The sequence below is a fragment of the Hemitrygon akajei genome, chromosome 7 (genome assembly GCF_048418815.1).
Source record: "Hemitrygon akajei chromosome 7, sHemAka1.3, whole genome shotgun sequence".
In the NCBI taxonomy this organism is placed as follows: domain Eukaryota; kingdom Metazoa; phylum Chordata; class Chondrichthyes; order Myliobatiformes; family Dasyatidae; genus Hemitrygon; species Hemitrygon akajei.
Window position 1 is genome coordinate 173,125,999 of NC_133130.1, and position 24,954 is coordinate 173,150,952.

Consider the following 24,954-nt stretch of genomic DNA (forward strand, 5'->3'; position numbering starts at 1 on the left):
CCTGGGGTTTATTTGATATTTTGATATGTAATGCAGCATCACTTTGGTTTGTAGCCTGATGTCACCCCCCAGTCAAAAATCAAATTAGTATTTCTGTTTGAAATCTAAATAGTAATCTTCTGTTTAAAACTGCTTTGGCTGTTTACTTATTGCACCCAGTCAGAACCAAGTATATTATCACTGAAATGTTGTGAAATTTGTTGTTTTGTGGCAGCAGTACAGTGTAAGACATTAAAAAAGATGCTGTAAGTTATAATAAAAAAATGAATAGTGCAAAAGAGGAATTGTGCGGTGATGTTCATGAGTTCATGGAGCAGAATCAGTGTCAGCTTTGTTATTTCTGACTGAAATTTGTTGTTTTGCAGTAGGGGTATACAGTGCAATACAAAAAAAAATCATAGGTTACAAGAAGAAATATAGTATAATAAGTAAATAGTGTGAAAATAGAGAAAAATAATGAGTTTGTGTTTGAGTTCATGAACTGTTCAGAAATCTGATGGCAGGGGGTAAGAAGCTGTTCCTAAAATGTTACGTGCATGTCTTCAGGCACCTGCATCTTCCCCCTGAGAGTAGCAACATGAAGAAGGCATGTCCCAGATGGTGAGGGTCTTTAATGGTGGAGGCTGCCGTTTTTGAAGGCACCTCCTTTTGAGGATGTCCTTGATGATGGGGAGAGTTGTTCCTGTGATGGAGCGGATCGAGCCTACAACCCTCTGCAGCCTCTTTTGATGTTGTGCTTTGGAGCGTACGTACCAGGCGGTGATGCAACCAGTCAGAATTCCTTTCATGGTACATCAGTAGAAATTTGCTAGAGTCTTTCTTGAAATACCAAATTTCCTCTTCTGTATCATTTCTCTCAGGCTTGCGTTGAAGCACTGCTTTTTGCAAGCCTTGAGAAATACCCTGATCTTTGAAATCAAATCATTATTTTTCATGGATGGGGAATTGTGATAACTAACTTGGACATAGCATAACTTCACAAACAGAAAGAAAACAAGGAAGCAAATAAGTTTTTTTTTAGTGATGGAGATGGATAGTATTGGTCAGAACCCTGTGATAAGTCTCCTGCATACAATTACATATACATTGGATTCTGGTTAATTGGGACACATCGGGACCAGTACATTTTGGCCCAATTCAGCGGTGGTCCTAATAAGCTGAAGTTTCATGGAAATAGAAAGATATATTTTTTTAAAATCAAGCTACCATTTAACTGTGTAACAAAATATGTATTTCAATGAAATGCAGAACAAATTAGGGCACTACCAATGCTACTACAGTGCCATAAAACTGTGTATTAGTTCCTTATAGTTATCAATGGAAGAATTCCTCCAGTGTTTGTTGCCGTGTTTTTTGACTGTGAATGAACAAAATCAGCTCAGCCACCTAGTGCAGAGAATGAACTGCCTTCATACAATGCTTTCAACAGTTGCGTCCTCAAATCTTCATTTTCATTGTAATATTCAAGGTAATTGCCAATACCTTCAAATTCAAAAACTTGTTGAAGTAGTGAAATCATTTCATTTTTACTCCTGGCTGTTTCAGGCAACTCCGAGCCCGAATGCTTGAAACTACAATGAGTAAAACAGCTCCAAATTGTCTCGCTGCTTATCCTCGCCAACTATCAGCGACAGAAATTGTTGCTTTTTAAACAGAAACACTCAAAACTGATGCTATTTAAAAACAGTTTGCTGTAAACATGGTGTAATGTCTAATAACCACTCAAATATACACAACTGATGCTAGTTAGAAACTCAAACACGAGGAAATTTGCAGATGCTGGAAATTCAAGCAACACACACAAAATGCTGGTGGAACACAGCAGGCCAGGCAGCATCTATAGGGAGAAGCACAGTCGACGTTTCAGGCCGAGTCCCTTCGTCAGGACTAGTACTTCTCCCTATAGATGCTGCCTGGCCTGCTGCAATCCACCAGCATTTTGTGTGTGTTGCTAGTTAGAAACTGTTTGGCAGTTCAGCAACAGTTTCCTGTCTCAATTAAATGACGTAGTGTTCCAAATAAATGAAAGGAATCCTGGCTATTTTCTTGATTAGCTTTTTTTTTAAGAGTTGTCCCAAATAAGTGGCTGCCCCAATTAACCTATGGCCCAATTAACAGGAATTAATGTATTTGGGATTGCTGATGGCATTTGAGTTTAAAAGCTCATCTGAAGGACAGCTCCATAATTTCACTGTGCTTAAACAGTCAGTCTGGGTCATGTGCTCAGTTCTCTGGAATGTGGGTTGTACTTGTAACCTACTGACTGAAAAGCAGAAGTAACACAAATTAATTCATTTGTCATGTTGATAAACAGATTTCTATTAAATTATTTTTGTCATTAATTATTTTAAATGTAAAAAAAAAATGAGTAGCAAATCCTGATGTGCTAGTTCTCATGAAGAGTCTTGGCCTGAAATGTGCACTGCTTTTCCCTCCATAGATGTTGCCTGACCTTCAAATTCTTCATAGTTCCTAACTTGTTGAACTAGCAAAATCATTTCATTTTTACTTTTGTGACCATTAGGCGCTCCACTCTGCTTAGAACAGACTGTTTTTAAATAGCATCTGTTGTGTGTGTTTGTATTCAGAAAGCAGTGATTTTTGTTACTGAGAGTTGGCGAGAAGTAAGCATTAAGACAATTTGGAATTGCTTTGTTGACTGCAATTTCAAGCATCCAGGCTTGGAGATGCCAAAAACAGCCAGGAGCGAAAATGAAGCGATTTCACTACTTCAACAAGTTAGGGACTACAAAGAATTTGGAGGTCAGGCAGCATCTATGGAGGGAACAAACAGTCCACATTCCAGGCTGAAACTCTTCATCAGAACTAGCACATTAGGATTTGCTACTTATTACTCATTTTTTACATTAAAATAATTATTGACCAAAATAATATAATAGAAATCTGTTTATAATCATGAGAAAGTCTGTAGATGCTAGAAATAGAAAGCAACATACACAAAATGAGGGAGGAACTCAGCAGGTCAGGCAGCATCAGTGGAAATGAATGAACAGTCGATGTTTCAGGCTGAGACCCTTCGTCAGGACTAGCCAGAAGGAGGGTCTCAACTTGAAACGTCGACTGTTTATCATTTCCATAGATGCTGCCTGACCTACTGAGTTCCTCCAGCATTTTCTGTGTAATTCCAAGAGTAAACTACCTTTGAATACTTGAACTCTGTGTAGTGGTTTCTTAAATTCCATTTTTTAATGATGTACATTTAAAAAAAAACAAAAAGTTTGAAATGGTCTCCTATAATTAATGGGGAAACTGATCTTTTCTTTTGTTCCAGGCACATATCTTTGACACTTCCTGCCAGTTTCCGAAATAAGATGCCTGGTACCAGGCCAGACTTTGAACACCAGACCTCCAGCCTATATGCCATATCAGGTGAGTCGTAAAAGGCATCAGTATCTCGCATCAACATTCCTTTTTTTCAGGTTAAAAAAAACTATATGCCACATTAGCATACCCTAATTGTGGAAGCACAGTTTTTAATGATATAGTTTGATCAATTCCACTGAACAAGAAATAATCTTATAATTAGGGAACTAAAGTTGTCGGGTATTGCGAGGTCACCTGAAAACATTAGTGTAATGCAAATGAGACCCAGCTGCTTCCTTCTTTCCAACTGCTCACCCTTTTGACCTCTACAAAAGTGCTCCAGGGGAGTTTTCTGTATCTTCTACTTGCATTTCCAGGGAATATTTGTCTACAATAAATTAAAATGCTTCTTGGTTTTAAAGAAAAGATTTTTTTATACTCTGCAGTAGTTCTGACATGCCTTATTGATAAACCATTGCTCAAAGTATCATTAATTGGAAAAGCCTGGCTATAAAAGATTTTATACATCTATATCTCAGTAATAAAATGCTTGCTTTCATGGCAATTTTGTGAGACTCCAACGCAGTTAAGGAATGCTTTAGTTTATTTTTTCAAAGCTCAGAAATGAAATGGATGATCTCTGAATTACAAAGCATTTTCCTTGTATAGCTTTCAGCTGGTTTAAAGATAAACCGTTCAGTACATAACAAGCAGAATTGTTCATACTTAAAAGGTGCTAAAAAGCCTGATTTTGACTAGTTGTTTTCAAATCAGTAATTCAGAAAATTAAGTACATTATTTATTTCTGATTTGTTGCCAGGTTTGCTATGAAGACTTGTTCATACTCAAAAATGCTAAAAAGCTCCATTTTGATTAGTTTAAAAAAAAATCAGTGCATTTATTCAAAAGATTCAAAGTATGCATACAGTATGCAGCTCTGAGATGTATCCTCCTGCAGGCAGCCACGAAACAAAGAAACACCATGAAACATATTCAAGAAAACTTCAAACACCCAATTTGCGAAAAAACAATTAACGCAAATGGCAAAAAGTAAGCAAGCAACATATAGAATATCAAATTTCAAATCAGTACTATTTTGTTTAGTTCATTTCAGCACTGCACATGAACCAGTGCAGGCAACAGGCCATTCTTCACTGAAGTGCCCCAGTCTACATCAATTGCCCCGATTAAACCACTGAAAAACTGCAAAAAACGTAATCAAAATCCAGGAAAACATGCAACATGAACCCCGAAGTCCCCCAGAATGAGTCCTCAGCCTCTCCGATCAATCCTTGCAGTGTAGATCTCAAGTCAACTGCACTTTCCTCTGTCAGTGGCAAGTGAGAGAGAGAGTGAGAGTAGTAGACTGGTGAAATGCAGGCAGTACCTGCCCTTGTCAACTTTAACCTTGCTCAGTGCCTTAATAAGTGAGAAACAATAGAATTGATCATGAGTTTGTGCCCTGTCTCCAAGCTATCAGGCCTCCAGGCCGCACACCATGCACCAAACCTCACCAAACTCCTTCCGAAACAGCAAAGGGTTGGATCGCTCAATTGGCCCCAAAACACATGATCAGAATGTAAATCACAGGTTCCAGTCACATACAACTTAGTAGTAGAATCGTATTTGTAAGAAGGAGAAGTAGTAAGAGAAGTTGTTTCATGAACTATCAGCAGGACGTTGCTGTTGGTCGCGATGTTGGCTGGCACCATCTTGATCATCACCTCCACCTACTTACTGACTGCCTGCCTGTTACGCTGCTGGCATTTAGGACAGCAGTGAAGGTCCTCCATTTCTGTTCAGTGGTGTTCAGGACCTCCTCCATCATGCCAATAGCTTCCTTTCTTTTTTCACTGCGCCAGCCATGCAAGTCTTAGGTGGAGTCTCAGGAATATTGTCACACACAGTTGTAGAAGGACTCTTCGATCATGTTTCTGTAACAGTTCTATTTGACCAGTCAGGGTTGTTAGCCCTGAGCTAAACTCCCAAACCTGGAGGACCGGTGGAGCACTCTTGGTCTGGCCTCAACACTTTGACCTGTTTAGTATGGGTGACCCTATCAAGAGCCAAAGCATAAAGCCCTGACTCAAAACAGCATAGCTCTCAGTATCATTGAGACATGCAAGCTTTCAAACCCTATGACAAGTTTGTGGTCCTATTCTGTAGATTTGCTGAGTGTGCCTACAAGAAAATGAATCTCAGGGTTGTACATAGTGACAGATGTATGCTTTAATAATAAATTTGCTTAGAATTTTGGATCCTTGGATTTAAAAAGATTTAAGTACATTATTTATTGCTGATTTGTTAGCAGATTCGTCATCAAGAATTGAAATATAAATTAAAAATTCTGTTTAAAATGTTGAATCTTAACCATCATTGAATTTTAAAAATGGATCAGCAAAAAGTTAGCTCAGTAAACAGAATTATGTCTTTAATATGGTAGTGCTTTGTTCCTTTGAATGGGAAAGTGGTTGGAGTGTGAGTGCTGCAGGGATAGGCGAATGGAGGGGGGGGGGGGGGGGTAATTGTAAATAGCCAAAACTCTTAAATGAGCATATTTACTATTAATCATATGTTTTATGTTTGTTGCTGGGGTGGTGTTGACAGGTGGGCAGGTTTACTCTTGAAAAAACATGTGGGTGCTGTCAGGCATCAGGAAACAGGGTTGTTGGGATTGATGAATTGCCTGCTCTCTTGATTAAACCTTCAGTCAGTCGCAACAGCCAAACTAAAAACAGGATTTCGAATAGAATGTGTCAAATTCCTTTGGTTCTGGATTGTTGCAGGTGTCCCAGCTCGTATCATGTATTAGTAGAAAAATGTGAATTCTGACACTTCTGTTGTTTGCGAATTATTTGCTTATTGGCAGCCACAGTGGAAACTATTGAAACCTTGTATGTATGTCATATGTTGATTCAGACTATGCTTGGGATTCTGGAAGATGAGGGGTTATGTTGTGAAGGGAAAAGCGAATAAGTTTTCAAATGTCAGCTAACTTTTTAAAAGTTTTTGTCTTTTATAACTAAAGCTGTTAGAAGGTTAGCTTTATTTGTTGCACGTACATCGAAACACACAGTTAAATGCATCGTTTGCGTCAACAACCAACAGTCTGAGGATGCGCTGGGGCAGCCCACAAGTGTCGTCATGCATAGTAGGCCCACAGCTTACTAACCCTAACCCGTATGCTTTAGAAAGTGGGAGGAAACTGGAGCACCTGGAGTAAATCCTGTGAACATGGGGAGAATGTACAAACTCCTTATAGACAGTGACAAGCATTGAACCCAATTGCTGGAGCTGTAAAGTGCTACACTAACTGCTGCGTTACCATGCTGCCCTTGCCTATTGCCACTGTCCAGTGGTATTATATTGAAAGTATTAGTCTGGAGCTTAGTGACACCAGTGGGCTGCCTGAGCCTAGTGATGATGAGGAACTTTAATTTGCCTGAACTGCCAAGACTCAAACTCTGGGCCCTAAATGCGAGGGATGCTATTTGGCATCTGTGCAAGTCTTCCTTTATCATGAGAGTGGCAGTGCTTCATGCCCAACTTGAGCCACTAGACATGTTTAAAGTAAATTTATAATCAAAATGTGTGTGTGTGTGTGTGTATGTATATATATATATATATGTATATGTATATATATATGTGTGTGTGTACACACACACACACACACACACACACACACACACACACACACACACACACACACACACACACACACACACACACACACGTATGTAGGGGAACTCAGAAGGTGCTGACCGTGTTCTGCGAGCTGCCAGCAGAACTCGTGGATGCAGGTTCGATTTCAACATTTAAGAGAAATTTGTATAGATACATGGTTGAGCGGGGTATGCAGAACTGCGGTCTTAGTGCAGATTCATGGGTCTAGGCAGAATAATTGACATGGACTAGATGGGCCAGAGCAACCTGTGCTGTATTGTTCTATGACTGTATGATTATGCCATCATATACTGCCTTGATTCATTTTCTTGCAGGGCAAGACAGTAAATACTGACCCTGAAAATAACCCTAGCATCTTGGGAGTAAATTTAGAGGTTGCATCTATAGAGTGAGGCAACTCGTTGTAAGCTGCTCCCTCCAATCCACTCATTACTTCTTCTGTAGGGAGGCACGGTAGCATAGTGGTTAGTACAATAACTTTATAGCGCCAGTGATCATTGATCGGGGTTCAATTCCCGCTGCTGTCTGTAAGGAGTTTGTATGTTTTCTCCATAACTGCTTGGGTTTCCTCTGGGTGCTCCAGTTTCCTCCCACATTCCAAAGACTTATGGTTACACTTAGTAAGTTGCGTGCCTGCTATGTTGGCACCAAAACCTGGTGAGGCTTGCAGGCATTCCCCAGCACAATCCTCAGACAGTGTTGGTTAGTTAATATAAAACGAGACATTTCACTGTATGTTTTGATGTACGTGTGATAAAAATGTATATTCCAAGTAAGACATTTTCAAAGAGAAGGACACTACCATGGGTGACAAGTGAAGTCAGAGCCAAAGTAAAAGCAAAAGAGAGGGCATACAAGGAAGCCAGAGCTAATGGGAAGATAGAGGATTGGGGAGCTTTTTAAAAACTTGCAGAGGGAAACTAAGAAGGTCATTCGGAAGGAAAAGATGAATTATGAGAGGAAGCTGGCGACTAATATCAAAGAAGATACTATAAGCTTTTTTAAGTATATAAAGGGTAAAAGAAAGTCAAGGGTAGATATAGGACCAATACAAACTGACACTGGTGATATTGTAATGAAAGATGCAGAGATGGCAGAGGAACTGAATGTGTATTTTGCATCAGTCTTCACAGTGGAAGATGTCTGCAGTATACCGGACATTTAAGAGTGTCAGGGAAGTGAAGTTTGTGCAGTGAAAATTACAACTGAGAAGGTGCTCAGGAAGCTTAATGATCTGAGGGTGGATAAATCTCCTGGACCTGATGGAATACACTCTCGGGTTCTTAAGGAAGTAGCTGGAGAGATTGCAGAGACATTAATGATGATCTTTCAAGTATCGATAAATTCTGGCATTGTACCAGATGACTGAAAATTGTAAATGTTACTCCGCTATTTAAGAGGGGTGGGAGGCAGCAGAAAGGAAACTATAGACCTGTTAGCCTGACATCGTGGTTGGGAAATTGTTGGAAATGATTGTTACGGATGAGATTACGGAATACTTGGAGGCACATGACAAGATAGACCAAAGCCAGCATAGTTTCCTGAAAGGAAAATCCTGCCTGACAAACCTACTGCAATTCTTTGAGGAAATTACAAGCAGGGTAGACAAAGGAAATGCAGTAGACGTGGTGCACCTGGATTTTCGGAAGGCCTTTGACAAGATGCCACACATGAGGCTGCTTAGCAAGATAAGAGCCTGTGGAATTACAGAGAAGTTACTAGCGTGAGTGGAGCTTTGGCTGGTTGGCAGAAAACAGAGAGTGGGAATAAAGGGATCCTATTCTGGCTAGCTGCCGATTACCAGTGGAGCTCCATAGGGGTCAGTGTTGGGACTGCTGCATTATACAATGTATGTCAACAATTTGGACTGTGTTATTAATGGATCTGTGGCTAAATTTGCCGATGATACAAAGATAGGTGGAGGAGCGGGTAGTGTTGAGGAAACAGAGAGCCTGCAGAGAGACTTGGATAGTTTAGGGGAATGGGCAAAGAAGTGGCAAATGAAATACAATGTGGGGAAGTGTATGGTCATGCACTTTGGTGTAAGAAATAAACAGGCAGACTATTATTTAGGTGGGGAGAGAATTCAAAATGCAGAGATGCAAAGGGACTTGGGAGTCCTTGTGCAGGATACCCTAAAGGTTAACCTCCAGGTTGAGTTGGTTGTGAAGAAAGCGAATGCAATGTTGGCATTCATTCCTAGAGGTATAGAGTATAAGAGCAGGGATGTAATGTTGACGCTGTATAAGGCACTCGTGAGACCACATTTGGAGTATTGTGTGCAGTTTTGGGCTCCTTATATTAGAAAGGATATACTGACATTGGAGAAAGTTCAGAGAAGATTCACGAAAATGATTCCAGGAATGAAAGGGTTACTGTATGAGGAATATCTGGCAGCTCTTGGGCTGTATTCCCTGCAGTTCAGGAGAATGGGGGGGGGGGGGGGATCTCATAGAAACATTCTGAATGTTAAAAGGCCTGAACAGATTAGATATGGCACAGTTATTTCCCATGGTAGCGGATTCCAGGACAAGAGGGCAGGACTTCAGGATTGAAGGATGTCATTTTAGAACTGAGATGTGGAGAAATTACTTTAGTCAGAGAGTGGTAAATCTGTGGAATTTGTTGCCACGAGCGGCTGTGGAGGCCAAGTCATTGGGTGTATTTAAGGCAGAGGTAGATAGGTTGTTGATTAGCCAGGGCATCAAAGGGTATGAGGAGAAGGCAGGGGAGTGAGGATGACTGGAAGTATTGGATCAGCCCATGATTGAATGGCGGAGCAGACTCGATGGGCCGAATAGCCTACTTCTGCTCCTATATTTCATGGTCTAAATCTGGTTGTTATTATAATCGTTCACTCTTCTAAATGTAATTTTTCTGTCTCTAAGTATTACACTTTTTCTGCATTGTTATGGCTTTACCTTGTTCTACCTCAATGCACTGTGTAATATATCTATATGAACACTATGTAAGACAAGTTTTTCACTGTATCTTGCTAAATGTGACAAAAATATACCAATACCAAAAAACCTACTCTACTAAAACCATTAATCCCAACAGTTGTAGCCTCTGTTTTTGGAATGATCTATTAATTTCTTGTTCTGTGCACCTTTTGAAAATTCTGTTCCACACTTATTTCTTTATTTCCTTAGAATATAGAAGACCATTTTGTTCCTTCAAATCTATGCCAACTTGCAGAGCAATTCCATTCCTCCTCTGATTTTTCCCTGTAACCTATTCTGTCCACCTTTCCCATCCATTCACCCACAGCTACATACTAGGGACAAGTTATAGTGGCTAATGAGCCTACCAGCTCTCACACCTTTGTGATGAAACTGAAGCACCCGGGGGAAATGTGCATGGTAACAGAGAGAACGTGCAAACTTTGCAAGGTCAGGATTGAACCTGGGTCACTGGAGTGACCGTTTTGTACTGAGGGGCCACGATGAACTATATTATTAGAGCCTCACTCCCCATTGCACAGTGCATGTATGAAAGCTTTAATGCTTATTGATGTCTGGTTTCCCAGTAGACTTGATTGGTTTTGCCACCTTGCTTCCTGCTCTTGTTGTGTTGTCCCTTTGCAACAAGATATAGAGTGAACAAGATTCTGTTTGAAAGTGAACAGGGGAAGTAAAAAGAGTAATAGCTGGACAAAAATGTGTAGGATATTTAAGAGAAATAAAAGTAAAAATCAAAGCAGTACAGTACTATGAAGAAAGATGTAAAAACTCCTTACAGACAACAGCAGGAATCAAACCCCAATCAGTGACCACTGGCACTGTGAAGTGATTGTGGTAACCGCTACGCTACCGTGCTACCCTTTAGAAGTATTGAGTGGATCTGCTGGGAGCAGTGTGCAATGAGTTACTTCATGCTTCCTCTATAGCTGCAAAGAGCAAAGGAGGCTGAGGAGAGGGAGACAAAAATAGAAATGAATGACAGTGATTTTATTTTCGTTTATCACAGTATTCCGATAAAGTGGAGAGAGTTCTTGATCCATTACACAAGAGGTTTTGATAAATAATCAATCAGACAGCTATGTTCTTATTTATTATACAGAATGCTAGTTGTTCTCACTCAGCCTCTTTTCAAGCATGGCATTAAGCAGACAGGTCTTCACTATTCCTCACCTCATTCTGTTAGTGCTTGTGTTTATGCTTGCTTTTATGCAGTGCATGCTTTTGGGTGTGACAAGGCCTTTAATTTTAGGTGCTCTATCCTCCACGATTAATTCTCGTTTGATTGTGATGCATCAAGGGGCTTTGAAGTGACATGGTTTGACAGGCTCTTGTGTAAAGAGTGACATTTCCTCAAAACACTTGGAAATTATCTCTTAAGTGCCCACTGTCTCTGAAGACCACCATCATTTTTGCTGTAATCACTGTGCGCAATACAAGTGGACAGCTCTCCAACAGTTTGTGCAGAGTCTTACCTATTTCTCTGCACCATTTTTGGGGTTCTAATGACACTGGCTTGACTAACCTGTGTACAGTCTGTTTTTACTTGCACAATCTATGGACTCACTTTTAAGGACTTCACAACTCATGTACTCAGTATTATTATTATTTTTTTTCTCAGTTCAGACTGGTAAAACCTGAGATACGGTCACAACCAAATACACTCATTTCTCAATTGCTAGGAATGTTCAGACTATTCTAGTGATGTTTAGTATTGTGACTTTCTGGAGGTTTACATAGATATTGCTGCATAGGCCTAATTGTTTAATGCTGTTGTGTAGTGACATTGGGATGATACCAGTGGTAGATATTTCCTTTGGGGCAATGTATGACCCCTGTTCTTTATTTTCCAAAATCTTTCAATTTCTTCTTTTAACTCAGTATATTTCTGATGTTTTTCACTTATTGATTTCTGTGTATTGTGTGTGTTTGGAATGGCTATATCTTGCTCTTGCTTGTTTATCCGTAATACTATCTCTGGATGGTTATTATGGAATGCCCTATCTGTAATAATGGGTCAGTCGTAATATAATTTGTAGGGCTCTGATTCTAAAACTGGATCAGGCTTGTATTTATAGTAAGGTATGGTGTCTTGTTCCACCGAGATGCAATACTGAGCGTCATAGGAAGTCATTCCTGCCTGTGGCCATCGAACTTTACAACTCCTCCCTCGGAGTGTCAGACACCCTGAGCCAATAGGCTGGTCCTGGACTAATTTCCACTTGGCATAATTTACTTATTATTATTTAATTATTTATGGTTCTATATTACTATATTTCTACACTATTCTTGGTTGGTGCGACTGTAACGAAACCCAATTTCCCTCAGGATCAATAAAGTATGTCTGTCTGTCTGTCTTTTATGAGTTTTGTATTTTAAAGCAAGAGTTTGGTAAATGTTGTTTTTGGCTTGATTATGCCTGTGTAGGCAATCAGATTGAGTTAAACTGCTGCGGGATCCTGTTATGTGTTGGATTGGTTCTGGTTTCTCTTAGCATTTTCTCCATTTATTGTCTTGAACTTGTTTGTCTTACTTTTGATAACTTTTTGTGTGAACTATCTAGTTCTGGATTGGCACAAGGAACCCATCTGTTTCTGGGAAGAGGTCTCGTAACTCTAAATCGGGTGTGTGACGCTTCCTTGTCAACTTCTAGTCTGCTCAGATCATGGGGATGTCTTCCATGGAGGGTCTTGCACTTCCATTGGTTAACGTTTTTGTCTGTAGTGATAATTTCTTTGTTTTTCTGAGTTGTGCTTTCATTTATGTTCAGTGGTGTATATTCTCATGTGGAGTGCTGAATCCTGTTTTTGTTTATGAAAATATATACTTAGGCATTTTATCTGTTGTGTAATTTTTTTAATGTCTGTTCTTCATTGTGTCTTAGGTAGTGTTAATCTAAGTGTGTTCTAATTTGTCATTTCAGTTCTTATTTTTCTTTGCAAATATTCCAGATCAGTTTCGGACCAAAATATAATGCCAAAAATATGTTAATATGGTATTATTACTATTGTATTTGCACAGCTTGTCTTTTGCACATTGCTTGTTTGTCAGTCTTTAAGTACAGTTTATCACAGATTCTGTTGTATTCATGCATTTTTCCTGTAAATGCCTGCAAGAAAATAAATCTCAAGATCACAAATATGTACTTTGAAAACTCTACTTTGAACTTTGTAAAGTATTCTCTGTATATAATAAATTGGAACACCAGTGCAGGTGCCATGAGAACAGAGCTGTTTAATGTCCATTGGTGCCAAAATGATCTCCACTGAATCGGCATTCTGAGTGAAAGGAGAGGCGTTCTCCCCAAGAGGGTAAGAACATTGAAGAGAACAGCTGTCACCAGCTCAGCTCACCATTGCAGGTTAAAGTTAAGGCAGTCATTCTTTTCATTAGTCATGTGAACAGTAACATTTAGTTAATTAAATAGATAAGCTGACACCAATGTAATGGCATAAGAAAGAAGACAATTTGGGAAATGTGTAGATGCTATCTGCAATAAACTGTAAATTCTCTTAATGTGCTTCTTACCAGTGGGACATTTGGTCAGATGTTTTTTTTTCGCTCCATTTCAGCAGTTTTCATCCCGAATCACTTTTGCTAGCCTACTATGCTGTTGTTAGTTTTAATATAATTATTCTTTTTCTTAAAATTGTGACTTTAACAATTTTTGATGTATTGAGCTCATCTCAGCAGTACAGGAGTTTATGTGCATCATTTTGAGAGACTTAATAATAACAGAATGCAATTCTTAATAAATTCCTTAAGCAATAATACTTTAATGTCTAGTATTGATGGAGTATAGGACAGCTGTTCCAGTTATTGGTTGTAAAAAGCCATTGAAACCAATCTATGTTAGTGTCATTTTAGTCCTTTGAAAAATATTTAATTTATGGAGCAGTAAAATGGCTAATTATTTGCGCTGTAGAAGCTGGAAATATACACTACTGAAAACACTTACCACAAAAATATGTAGTTTTTAATTAGCAGCAGTATGCTGACCCTTCAATTGAGAAGCTTCTAGTGGCAATGTAACTTCAATTATACCACAACTCTGGACTGCAGGCAACCTCACTCAAAGATGAATAGAATTCCAAATCAGCATTTATTGTGTGCAGGGCTCCCCTGCTAATTAATCTGATCAACACTGATAGACGTGGGAACCACTGATAATTGTCTATAAAGAATATCATTGCAGGAAGGGTGATGTAATTTCTAGAATTTTAATTTATTTAAGGTTTTGCTTAGTATGTATAAAATATCTCTGAAGAATATGTCCAGTATTTTATTTATTAAGCGGTACCATTCGAAACCTTTCAGGCCCACCAAGCCACCCTGCCCTGTAACCCACCTGTTTAACCCTAGCCTAATCACAGGACAATTTACAATGGCCAATTAACCAAATAAATGGGAAATCATTAGAGTGAGAGAGAAAACCGGAGCACCAAGAGGGAACCCACCTACATGCGGGAAGGAACGTACAAACTTGCTTACAGAGGATGATGGATTTGAACTGTGAACACTGACACCCCGAGCTATGATAGTGTCATGTTAACCTCTGTAATACTGTGGTGCCTTTGTGGCTTGGTCACATTCGAAGGGTTTCAAAGCTGTTTTCAGGGTGCTTTGGTTATTAAACTGTGCCACTTAGAAAGGTGTCCTAGTCCTGAAGAAGTGTCTTGGCCCGAAATGTCGACTGTCTATTCTTTTCCATAGATGCTGCTTGACCTTCTGAGTTCCGCTATCATTTTGTGTGTGTTCCTATGGGAATTGTTTTCTGCTGTTGGATTTTCCGACCTTTGCTACATAAATATTTTGGATTCCTTTAAATTTTATCCTCAATGATCCTTAATATGTAGGACTATTGCAGTAATACACAAAATGCTGGAAGAACTCAGCAGGCCTGAAAGGTTTCGGCCTGAAACATCGAATGTTTACTCTTTTCCATAGACGCTGCCTGGCTTGCTGAGTTCCTCCAGCATTTTCTGTGTGTTATTTGGATTTCTAGCATTTGCAAATTTTCTTTTTTTGTGTTGCACTGATTACTTTAGCCTCAACATAAAATATAGAAAAAAAACTTTCTTTCTTTAAACAAAATTGAACAAAGGATTCTTCATGGGGTTGGGAGGGTGTAAACTCAGAGGACTATTATAGAACAATTTATATTATTCCAGAATTAGTCGTGATAATTGTGAAGTTGTTGTAGTGGCTTAACTTTCTTGAAAACTTGGTCTTTGCTGGAAATATTTGCATTATGTTTCCATCATTGAGCTTTGATTCCTGAAGAGCGTGCATATTCTGGACAAGTTTATAGTGACTAGCAAACTTTTCAAAAAGGCTATGTTGCTTCCCTCATTCTTGAGTTATGGTCATTACTGGCAACACAAGTGTTTGCTGTCTAACTTTATTTGCTCCTGAAAGTGTTTTTCAGAGAGCATTTACAAGTCAGCCTCTCAGATAGGTCTGATAAAGCCAATACATTTTCCTTCCTGACGAACGTACTAAACCAGGTTTATACAACAACTGGGTTTTCTCATTATCAGTACTGTTCTTTGATCTAGGTTTTCTTTTCTAAGGTTAAGTTCCCCCAGTGCTTAGATTCGAAATTAGGATAACATTATCACTCCATCTTACCATGCTGTGGTAAGATTGAGAACTGAGTCTCCAGTTCTGACATGGTAGAGCAGTGGTTAGTGTAACACTATTGCAGCACAACGTCCCGGGTTCAATTCCACCACTGTCTGTAAGGAATTTTGTGTGTTCTCCCTGTGAACTCCAGGTTCTCCAGTTTCCACCACGTTCCAAGCAAATATGGGTGCGTAGGTTAATTGGTCACATGGGTGTAATGGGCGGCGCTGGCTCACTGGGCTGGAAGGACCTGTTACTGTGCTATATCTCTGAATTAAAATAAACTAAATTAAAATATCAAGGTTTCTGAATACTGGTCCAATAACAATCATTTTGCTGTTGTATGACAGTTCTGAATCTGCTAGTGAAAGGCATTTTGCCCTTTTAAGCTTCATGTTTTTCAACTGAAATGCCGTTTGCCACAGAATAATCCAAAGGGGGGATAATCTAGAACAAAAATCAAACCTCTGGAATAACTCAGTGTGTCAGACAGCATCCATGGAGAGAAATGGACGTTTGGCATTTCAAGTTAAGACCTTTAGCTGGACAGGAAAGGGACCATCCAGATCAGGGGTTCGCAACCTGTGGTCCCTTGGTTAATGGCAGAGGTCCATGGCTTAACTAAGGTTGGGAACCACTGGTGGAGATCAAATTCAGAATAAATTTGTTATCAAAATACATTTATGTCACCATACAGTGTACTAACTTGAGATTCATTTTCTTGCAGGCATTAAAAGGAAAATAAAGAAATAAGGTAGAAGTCATGAAAAACAGTACATAAGTAAAGACCTACAAATAACCAATGTAGAAAATAATTCAAATTGTGCAGATAAATAATACTGAGAACGTGAGTTGTAAAGCCCTTGAAAATGAGTCTGTAGATTTTGGAATCAGTTCAGTGTTGAGGTGAGTGAAGTTATCCACAGTGGTTCAGGAGCCTGATGTTTGAAGGGTAATAAGTGTTCCTGAACTTGGTGATGTGGTATCTAAGGCTCCCGTGTCTGCTTTCTGATGGCAGCAGTGTGAAGAGAGCATGGCCTGGGTGATAGGAGTCCTTGATGCTGGATGCTGCTTTCTTGTGGCAGTTTTCCTTGTAGATTTGTTGAATAGTACGGAGGGCTTTTCCTGAGATGGATTGGGCTCTATCCACCATTTTTGTTGGCTTTTTCATTCTTGGGCATTAGTGTTTCTATACCAGATCATAAAACAAATCAAGGCTGCTGTACCTTTAACCCATTGGTAGTACCTAGAGAGAGCATGGCCTGGATGCTGGAGTCCTTGATGATGGGTCTCAACCTGAAACATAGACTGTCCGTTTCATTCCTTAGGTGCTGCCTGATCAACTGAGTTCCTCCAGCAGTTTATTATTGAAGAGAAATGGTTATCACTTCAAGTCAAAGATCCTTTGACTGACCTGAATATTTCCAGCACTTTTTGTTTTATTTTAGCTGTCCAGTATATGCAGTTTTCTTTTTATTTTCAATGAGTTGTAATAATACTTGGCTGTGCTGTAAAATAGATCTGCTGCAATTCCACATCATTCACTGTAATGTAAAATACACTAAATGCCCCTTAAAAGGTTTTGGTGTCTGCTTTAAATATTTTTGACACAAATTTCCCTGTTGAAATGCTAAGAAAGCTTCAGTCGCCTCTGTTCACACAATATGTAATCTTTATTGTTCGGTACTTGACTTGGAAGATTCTGCCAGTGAAATAATGAAGAAAATAATGATTTATATGGAAGGATTTATTTGTGAAGATTGATTCTCTCACTAATGGTGAAATTAGAGGATACTTCTAATTTGGTGGGTGTTTAGTGTTACCTGCACATACCCTATTTACACCATGGATTAAAACAAGAGGCCATTCACAAAATAGGCACAGATTTCAAGTAGTGTTTGGCCATTTCAATATTCCATTATAATTTAAAAATATTTTAACTTATTCTAAAATATTCTGTAGTAAGTATCTTGCAATTTTTAAACAATTAAAATTGGTAATGACCTTAAATATAATTACATGAGAATGCTAAAATTGAAGTTTCTAGAGACACAAATAATTGCATGGCCATGTGTTAGAAATGACATTTAGTAGTGTAAAGCTGAGATGGTACTGTGCAGATTTTCTTTTAATGGACTAGACAAATAGAGTTTCAAAACCTTTCCTTTTCTGAAGTAGCACACAATTTCCAGCATCTGCAAAACCTCTTGTGTTTAGTATCTCTTAGTTAAGTAAAAATTTAAAATACATCTTATTTACTTCCCTACAGTTTTTGATAAATTTAATCCAATTGAAATTTCTGTACAATAAAATTTTGAAATTTTTATCTGCAGAGCAGCTTATTCCTATGACAGAGCTTCAGTTGCTGCCTGTCTTCAGTGTGGGGAAATAGTTCCCAAGATTAAGTATTTTTTTAAATACAGAAGCAAAGTGTTTTTTTAAGTTGATTTGCAGCCATTAAACTAAAGGTTATGTGACGTCCATGTCCTGATACAGATAAACTATATTTATTGCATTTAATATTTTATACAAATATTTGGTAATTTCAGCCTCCCATTATCTTAATTGTTTTGTTGCCATCTCCCATTGCTTAAACATTTCGTCCCATGGAGTTATCTGCCTTTCTTGAGACTCATCAGGAAGGTTATTTAATCTGATTTCACACCCTCTCACCATCTCTCCACCACCAAGGAAGCTTGCCTTACAGGATTGTCATATTATGAGCTCAACAAACTCTCTGCTATATTGGAAATTTTGCCCCATAACACAATTTATTGCTGGATTCGCCATTCACTGGTCTTGTCCTTGAATTTGTTCCTTTAGTGAAAGCTTATATCGATCAGCAAAGGGACAGGTATATTTTGTGAAGTTCTGCAAGCTAGCAGTTGAAGAAATTATGACTTAATGTGTGTGTGTGTTCAATACATTTAGAACATCTGTTATTGCCCTTTAAATTTTCTTTGCTCGTTGAAGGATAAGATTGTTAAGAGTGGAGTAAAGTTGATTTCAGATTTACAAAATTAAAATTCTTTAAATGACCTAAAATTTACAGTGAGAATAATGAATTTATTAGTGATTACCATTATGTTGAAGGAAATTTGACAGCGATTTCTGGTGTTTCCACATGCACAATTAAATATAGAAATCCCAGAGATGCTGTCAATAATTACCTGGTCCCTGCCAGGTGCACCTTTTTTTTTGTAGCCTTCTGCAGTAATTTGTGGTCTGACAAGAACACTGGGATTTTAATGAACTATTCTTGCAGTTTTCAACAAAACTTGGCAATAATGGGTTTTTTTCAGTGAGGTTTAGCTTGAGTTCTTAATGGTGTGCTGAGCAGCAGCCATTCTGGCCTTGAAAATTAATTTTGGATGTGTGCTTACCATTCCTTCACATAAATATTCTTTAAAATGTTTAGTTGCTGTGCTTCTTTGATGATGAAATTCCTCTATGGCTGAACCCTGACGGCAATAAATGTCTGGGGAGGTCCAAGCCACCACACAGTGATCACTGTGTGTGTTGCTTATTTTGCAGTCAACATCAACACTGTTGTTTCATATTTGAAAGCGAAAGACTGGCCAATAAAAACCAGGAAATATTACTTTATATCCACTAAAGCTAAAACTTCTGAATCAGATTTCTGTATGTCATAGATTTGTGGTCTGCAATGTTTTGTTTGAAAATGTTTGTCACATCTAGGTTTGCTAATTTATACTTGAGTGCTGTGTAAAGTGAACACTCGGTTTTGCAAGAAACCAAAAAACACACAACAATGCATACTTTACAGATTTGTTTTATCTTGAGACTTGAAGAAGGTTCAGTTGTTCAAAGCGATAATCCTCTAATTGATTTCACTAGCATTTTGATTCCAACTTAACTGCAGTTTGTTTTCCAAGAATTCAAGAGAAAATTTACACATTTTTATAGGGTGTGTAGTTATATGTTGCCTGGATAATGTCTTTTTTGTCCCTCCTGTTCCAAAACTAAATTTGTACGTGTTTTGCATGCAGGAAAATTTGCCTTGCATACGAATTAGGCTTTCCCAATTGATTAAAGTGTTTCGGAGCAGGCATGTATTGATGTATGATGTACATATTGCGGCAAACTATTTTTGATTAGCTAAGAAATTGAAGAATTTGAAGAATTTACAGTATTTCAAGTTAACTGAGAACTACCATCCTAAAACTTTGAGTATTTGAATTGCTGCACCAAATTCTTGCAAAGCATTCATATCTTGGCTTTTAATGTGGATGGAACCTACTATGAGATCCAATTATTTTAATAGCCGTTACATGACTGACAATTAACAGACTGTGTAGACAGGTTTTCCTTTTAAACCAGTAAAATTGAGAGTAGTTCAGAAAATATCAGAGCAGCAAGATGACAATGAATTTTGATTTCCTGGAGCCAATATTAGTGTCCTTATTAAAGCATGTGCATCTGCTTTTAATTTACTCCAAATAATTGGAAAATGCAATGAAGCTTTCCAATTAAGGCGCTGCTTTTATGCTGTTTAATAATACCCCCATAATATTATAGCTTATGAAGTGACAGGTGAGCTGTTCTATGAATAAAACATAAATGCAGCAATAAGGGACAGAAAGTGTAGACAGTTGTGGGCTTTTAAACGCAGGATGTGATTTGCATATATTAATCTGTTCTTTTCAGGCTTATCAGGCTTTCTTCAGTAGCTGAAGTAAAAATAGCCTTGACAGGCAATGGCATGCTTCATTTTTTTGAGGATTTATTACATGTATAATTCCAGATCTTTAATAAGAAGATATGACTGATTTTCATAGTACCACAGTATTGAAGGAATTCAGCTAATTGTTCCAGATGGTGCATTCTGATTATGCAAAATTACTTTTCATGCTGATTTTTTTTGTTTGGTTTTGTTATTTTGATAGAATTCAAATAAAATTAATTTTCCCATACTGTCTTTTATCTCTCCTACAGAGGTACATCATTTGTCGTAACCTCAATTAATTTTCACCCAAGTTCCTCCCCTCACTGGTTCATTAGATATCTGCAGTCTACAGTTCTTTTTTTTTTCTTTATACTGATCGGGTGTATTTGTTCATTCATTCTTTTTAATTTAAAAGCATTCAAAGCATATTACAATGTTCTGCTGTTTTTGAATTGTTTTAACCAGCTAGGAGATGTTAATGAACACAAGCAGTTGTTCATTAAGAAATAGATTATTGACTTTTATTTTCAGATATGCCTCACATACAACCCATTCTGTGGGCGATCTCAGTAACTTCCAGGCAGTTACTCTTTTTGTTTGAGACTTACTTGCTGCGCATCATTTCTCTGCCAAATGAATGGCCAGTCTACCATGTTCTCGTGCTCTGCCAATGCTTTTCTCAAGCAGCTGCTAGGGAGCACTTTTCAAGTCTTGACGGTACTTTCTGCAATCAGAAGTAGTCGTGTATACGGTCTGAGTTTGAGCAGTGGCTGTGTTGCAAGGCGAGGACGATAAAACTGGAATCAATGGTTCCAGTCCGAGATTCTGATGTGAGAGGAATCCTCATTTCTGAGGAAGGATTATTTCTCAGGCTCTTCCACTAAATCAGAAATGAGGGATAGCACAGCTTGACTTCCACTGCTCCACTGAATTTAAAAAGATCCTGTACTGTACCTTTATTTTTGTATGTCAGAATGAATTATTTTTGAATTTACTGTAATATGTTTTGGATGATTTTTGTATGTATGGCAAATAAAAACCGGACAACAAAATTGTGATGATGTTGAAAAAGTTGATTATAACTTGATATTTGTCTTGCACTTTATAAGTAACTTAAGCCCTTGTCTGTTTGGGGAAAATGAGAATTTTAGTTGACAGTGAGCACAAGTTCTACACTTTTGATAGCTCAGTCAGTTTCAGATTCATTTATATAACCACATGTACATCAGAACATGCAGTCAAATGCATTGTTTGCGTCAACAACCAGCACAACCTAAGGATGTGCTGCAGGTAGCCCGCAAGTGTTGCCGTGCATTTAGACAGTGACATAACATGCCCACAGTGTTAATCAGAACAACACAAAAGAGCAAGACAAGCCCCTTTACTCCCTCCAACCCACCCACCCTCTCACAAATACAGATTGGCCTCCAGCCCCAGGACAGGTCACCTCCAATCTTCCAGTCTCCTGTGGACTTGCAGGCATCGGGCCTTCAACTTCTGGACGTGCCATCTTTGTTGACCTTTGGGCTTCCACCTTTGGCACATATTGACCTTTGGACCTGCAGTTTTAATTCCTCAGTCAGCTGACCACTTTTAACAGTATTGATTAAACAGAATCTTTTTCATATTGGTTCACAAGGATTAAATTATAACATTTAACTTATAGATTTTGGTAAATAAATGTTGATACTTGAGGGCAGAGTATGCAGAACTGTGGTTTGTTGTTAATGAAACTTGTAGGCCCTGAATGTAGATAGGATATTGAATTTGTGCTTACTACAAGAGAGACCCAAAGGAGAGTTCTGAATGTTTCAGAGGCTGCTCAGCAAAAAATCCAATGGACTCATTGACTACTGACTATAACTTTGTTCAACCATCTGTTATTCTCTGAGTTGGTGACTGTGAGATCAAAAGGCATCCAGTGTGAGGGGAGAGTTAATAGAGTTATACAAAATTATGTGGGGTATGGATAGTATAAATGCAGCAGGCTTTTTCCACTGAGGTTGGGTGGGACTACAACTAAAGGTCATGGGTTGAAGGTGAACGGTGAGTAGTTTAAGAAGAATATGAGGAGAAACTTCTTCACTTAAAGTTCATGAGATGTGAAACAAGCTACCAACGCAAGTGGTGCCTGAGAGCTCAATTTCAACATTTAAGGGAAGTTTGGTTAGGTACATGGATGGCATGCATGGGTGTGGAGGGCTATGGTCCAGGTGCAGGTCAACAGGACTAGGCATTTTAAATGGTTTGCCATGGACTCGATGGACTGAAGGGCCTGTTTCTGTGCTGTACTTTTCAATGACTCGAAGAAATCAGATTGATTGAAATCAAAGGCTGGGAAGTCATCAATTATAACAAGTGGATGGAGATTTGACTTGAATATTACCCTGGTATGCAATTGAAGGTAAAGTTCACCAATGAGAAGACATCAGTCACTGCAATGAATCTGCCTGTTGTGGCAAATACCAAACCCACAGCGGAGGAGCATTAACTCACTCACTCATGGGTAAAGCACCAGGTGATGATGTATTTTGCTTGAACTGATAAAGCTGCCCCACTTAAAAGATATGCTTAAACTTTTCTAGCTCTCCTGGAAGAAGGGGACTGGACTTCCTGACACGCTGTATACCAGGAGCATGACCTTGTATCAGACCATGGACGACTTCAGTAGCAACCATTTCCGGTGATCATAATGAATCTCTGCTTGGTCCTCTTCAGCAAGTTGCTCGGTGCCAACAATCCTGATATTCCAGAGGTTCCTTCATCCCTAATCAGTCACGCGCAGCACATGCAGTCACAAAATAATATTAGCACAAGTCCCTGAGTGACATTGCCTGAAGATTTGATGGTGCATGAGATGTTGTCCTGGAGCCACGTTTCTACAAGGACAAGCATACAGCAGTTCCTCTTCTTGTACTGGGTTAGCTGCATCCAAAGACAATCCAGCTTGTCTTCTAGGGAGCGAATTCTGGAGAGCAGCACTGATGGGAGAGCTGGCCTGCTCCTCTAGATGTGACACTTTCACATTGACTAGGCTCAGAAATTGCTAGAAATCCATTATTTGAGGGGAGATGTTAGTACAGGAAGGCAGGCTAAGGTAAAAGGAAGTGAATGGTCAACTCCTGTTCATCTGCAGGTTATGCTCAACTTGGACATGTAACTGCAGAAAAGTGGACCAGCTACACAACCTGATGGATTTTTAGTAAGCCATGCCTGTGTCCTTGGGGCACTGCCTCACAGAAGTGAGGCCTAGATAACATCAGAATCGGATTCTTCATCACTGACATACGATGTGATATGTTGGTTTGTGGTAGAGTACTGTGCAAAACAAGAAACAATTATAAGCACAATATTCTGCAGATGCTGTAGCATCACACAGTCTGAGAGGAACTCGGCAAGTCAGACAGCATATACGAAGAGGAAAAAACAGTTGATGTTTTGGGCCGAGACCCTGCATCAGGATTGCAAGGTAGGGGGAAGAAGACAGAAAAAGAAGGTAATGGGGCAAGGGGAAGGAGAACAAGCTGGTAGGTGATAGGTGATACCAGGTGAGATGGAAGTAATAAAAATAATAAAAAATACTATAATAAATAAATAGTGCAAAAAAGGAATAGCAAGATAGGGTTTATGAGTTGATAGATCATTCAGAAATATGATAGCAGAGAGGAAGAAACTGTTCATACAATGCTGAGTGTGGGTTTACAGGATCCTGTACCACCACCTCCATGGCAATAATAAAAAAAGGGTATATTCGAGATATATACAGCAAATTTGGCCAAAACCTAATCATGTAATCATTTCCCATCCCCCCCCCCCCCCCCCCCCCCCCATCCAAGCAAAGCCATCTGTTTACATGCAGGCTGAAATTGAGGCCAAAGTATTGCAATGCCTCGAGGTAACATCGATCAGCTACAAGAATTTTTCTGGCTTGGTCTCTATCCTTCACACTTCATCACTTGGCTTTAAGGATCCACAAGACAAAGTGCTGATTATCTTTGCAACTCAGCATATTTCAATCTGTTTAATTTTTATTATAGTTTTGAAATAATTGGAAGCGTTTTGCTTCTCTTTACTCAAGGCAACATAAGCAGAATGCTTAAAAAGATTATTTCCTGACAAAGTAGATAGTGTCAGCTCAGTTTGGTGGAAAATGTCATAATTACCTCACATAACTTGAAAGCATGTAAATACTCATCAACTAGAGTAGAGAAGGTTAAAAGGTTGGCATATCGTTGTGGGCTGAAGGGCCTATACTGTACTATAGTGTTGTGAGAGCTACTCTGTATCTCAATGTGCAAACAACAAAATTCTGATGCCTCCTCCCATTGTGAGCTCTGTCATTTTCTTTAGGGGATGGCTCAATTCACTGTAGAACATATTATTTTGGGGCCTTCATTCTGTCATTTTAAAATGAGTAGTCTTTTAGGTATAATTTTCATAATTTTAAAAATTAATTGCACGACTTTCTCTTGGTGGTTGTAAAGTTAAATGAAGTGAGACTTGAACTTGGTTTGGACATTCCAGATGTCGGTTTGGGTGGTGCAATTTGATGTTGTGCCCGCCTACCTTGTACCCACCTGGAAAATATACCTCATGGATGCTCTTAATTTTTCAGATGCTTATGTTTTTTAAAAATTTCACCTATTGACTATTAGTTTATTTCCATTTATAATG

General features: G+C 38.8%; 1 protein-coding gene across 2 annotated transcripts in view; it reads left to right on the forward strand.

Moving 5' to 3' along the window:
- Positions 1 to 24,954, forward strand: part of LOC140731182 (multivesicular body subunit 12B-like) — a 276,241-nt gene that overhangs the window by 162,496 nt on the left and 88,791 nt on the right. For both annotated transcript variants that reach the window (XM_073052625.1, XM_073052624.1), the window contains exon 7: positions 3,293 to 3,390. In XM_073052625.1, the coding sequence (XP_072908726.1) occupies positions 3,293 to 3,390 (98 nt within the window). The remainder of the gene's footprint in view (positions 1 to 3,292; positions 3,391 to 24,954) is intronic.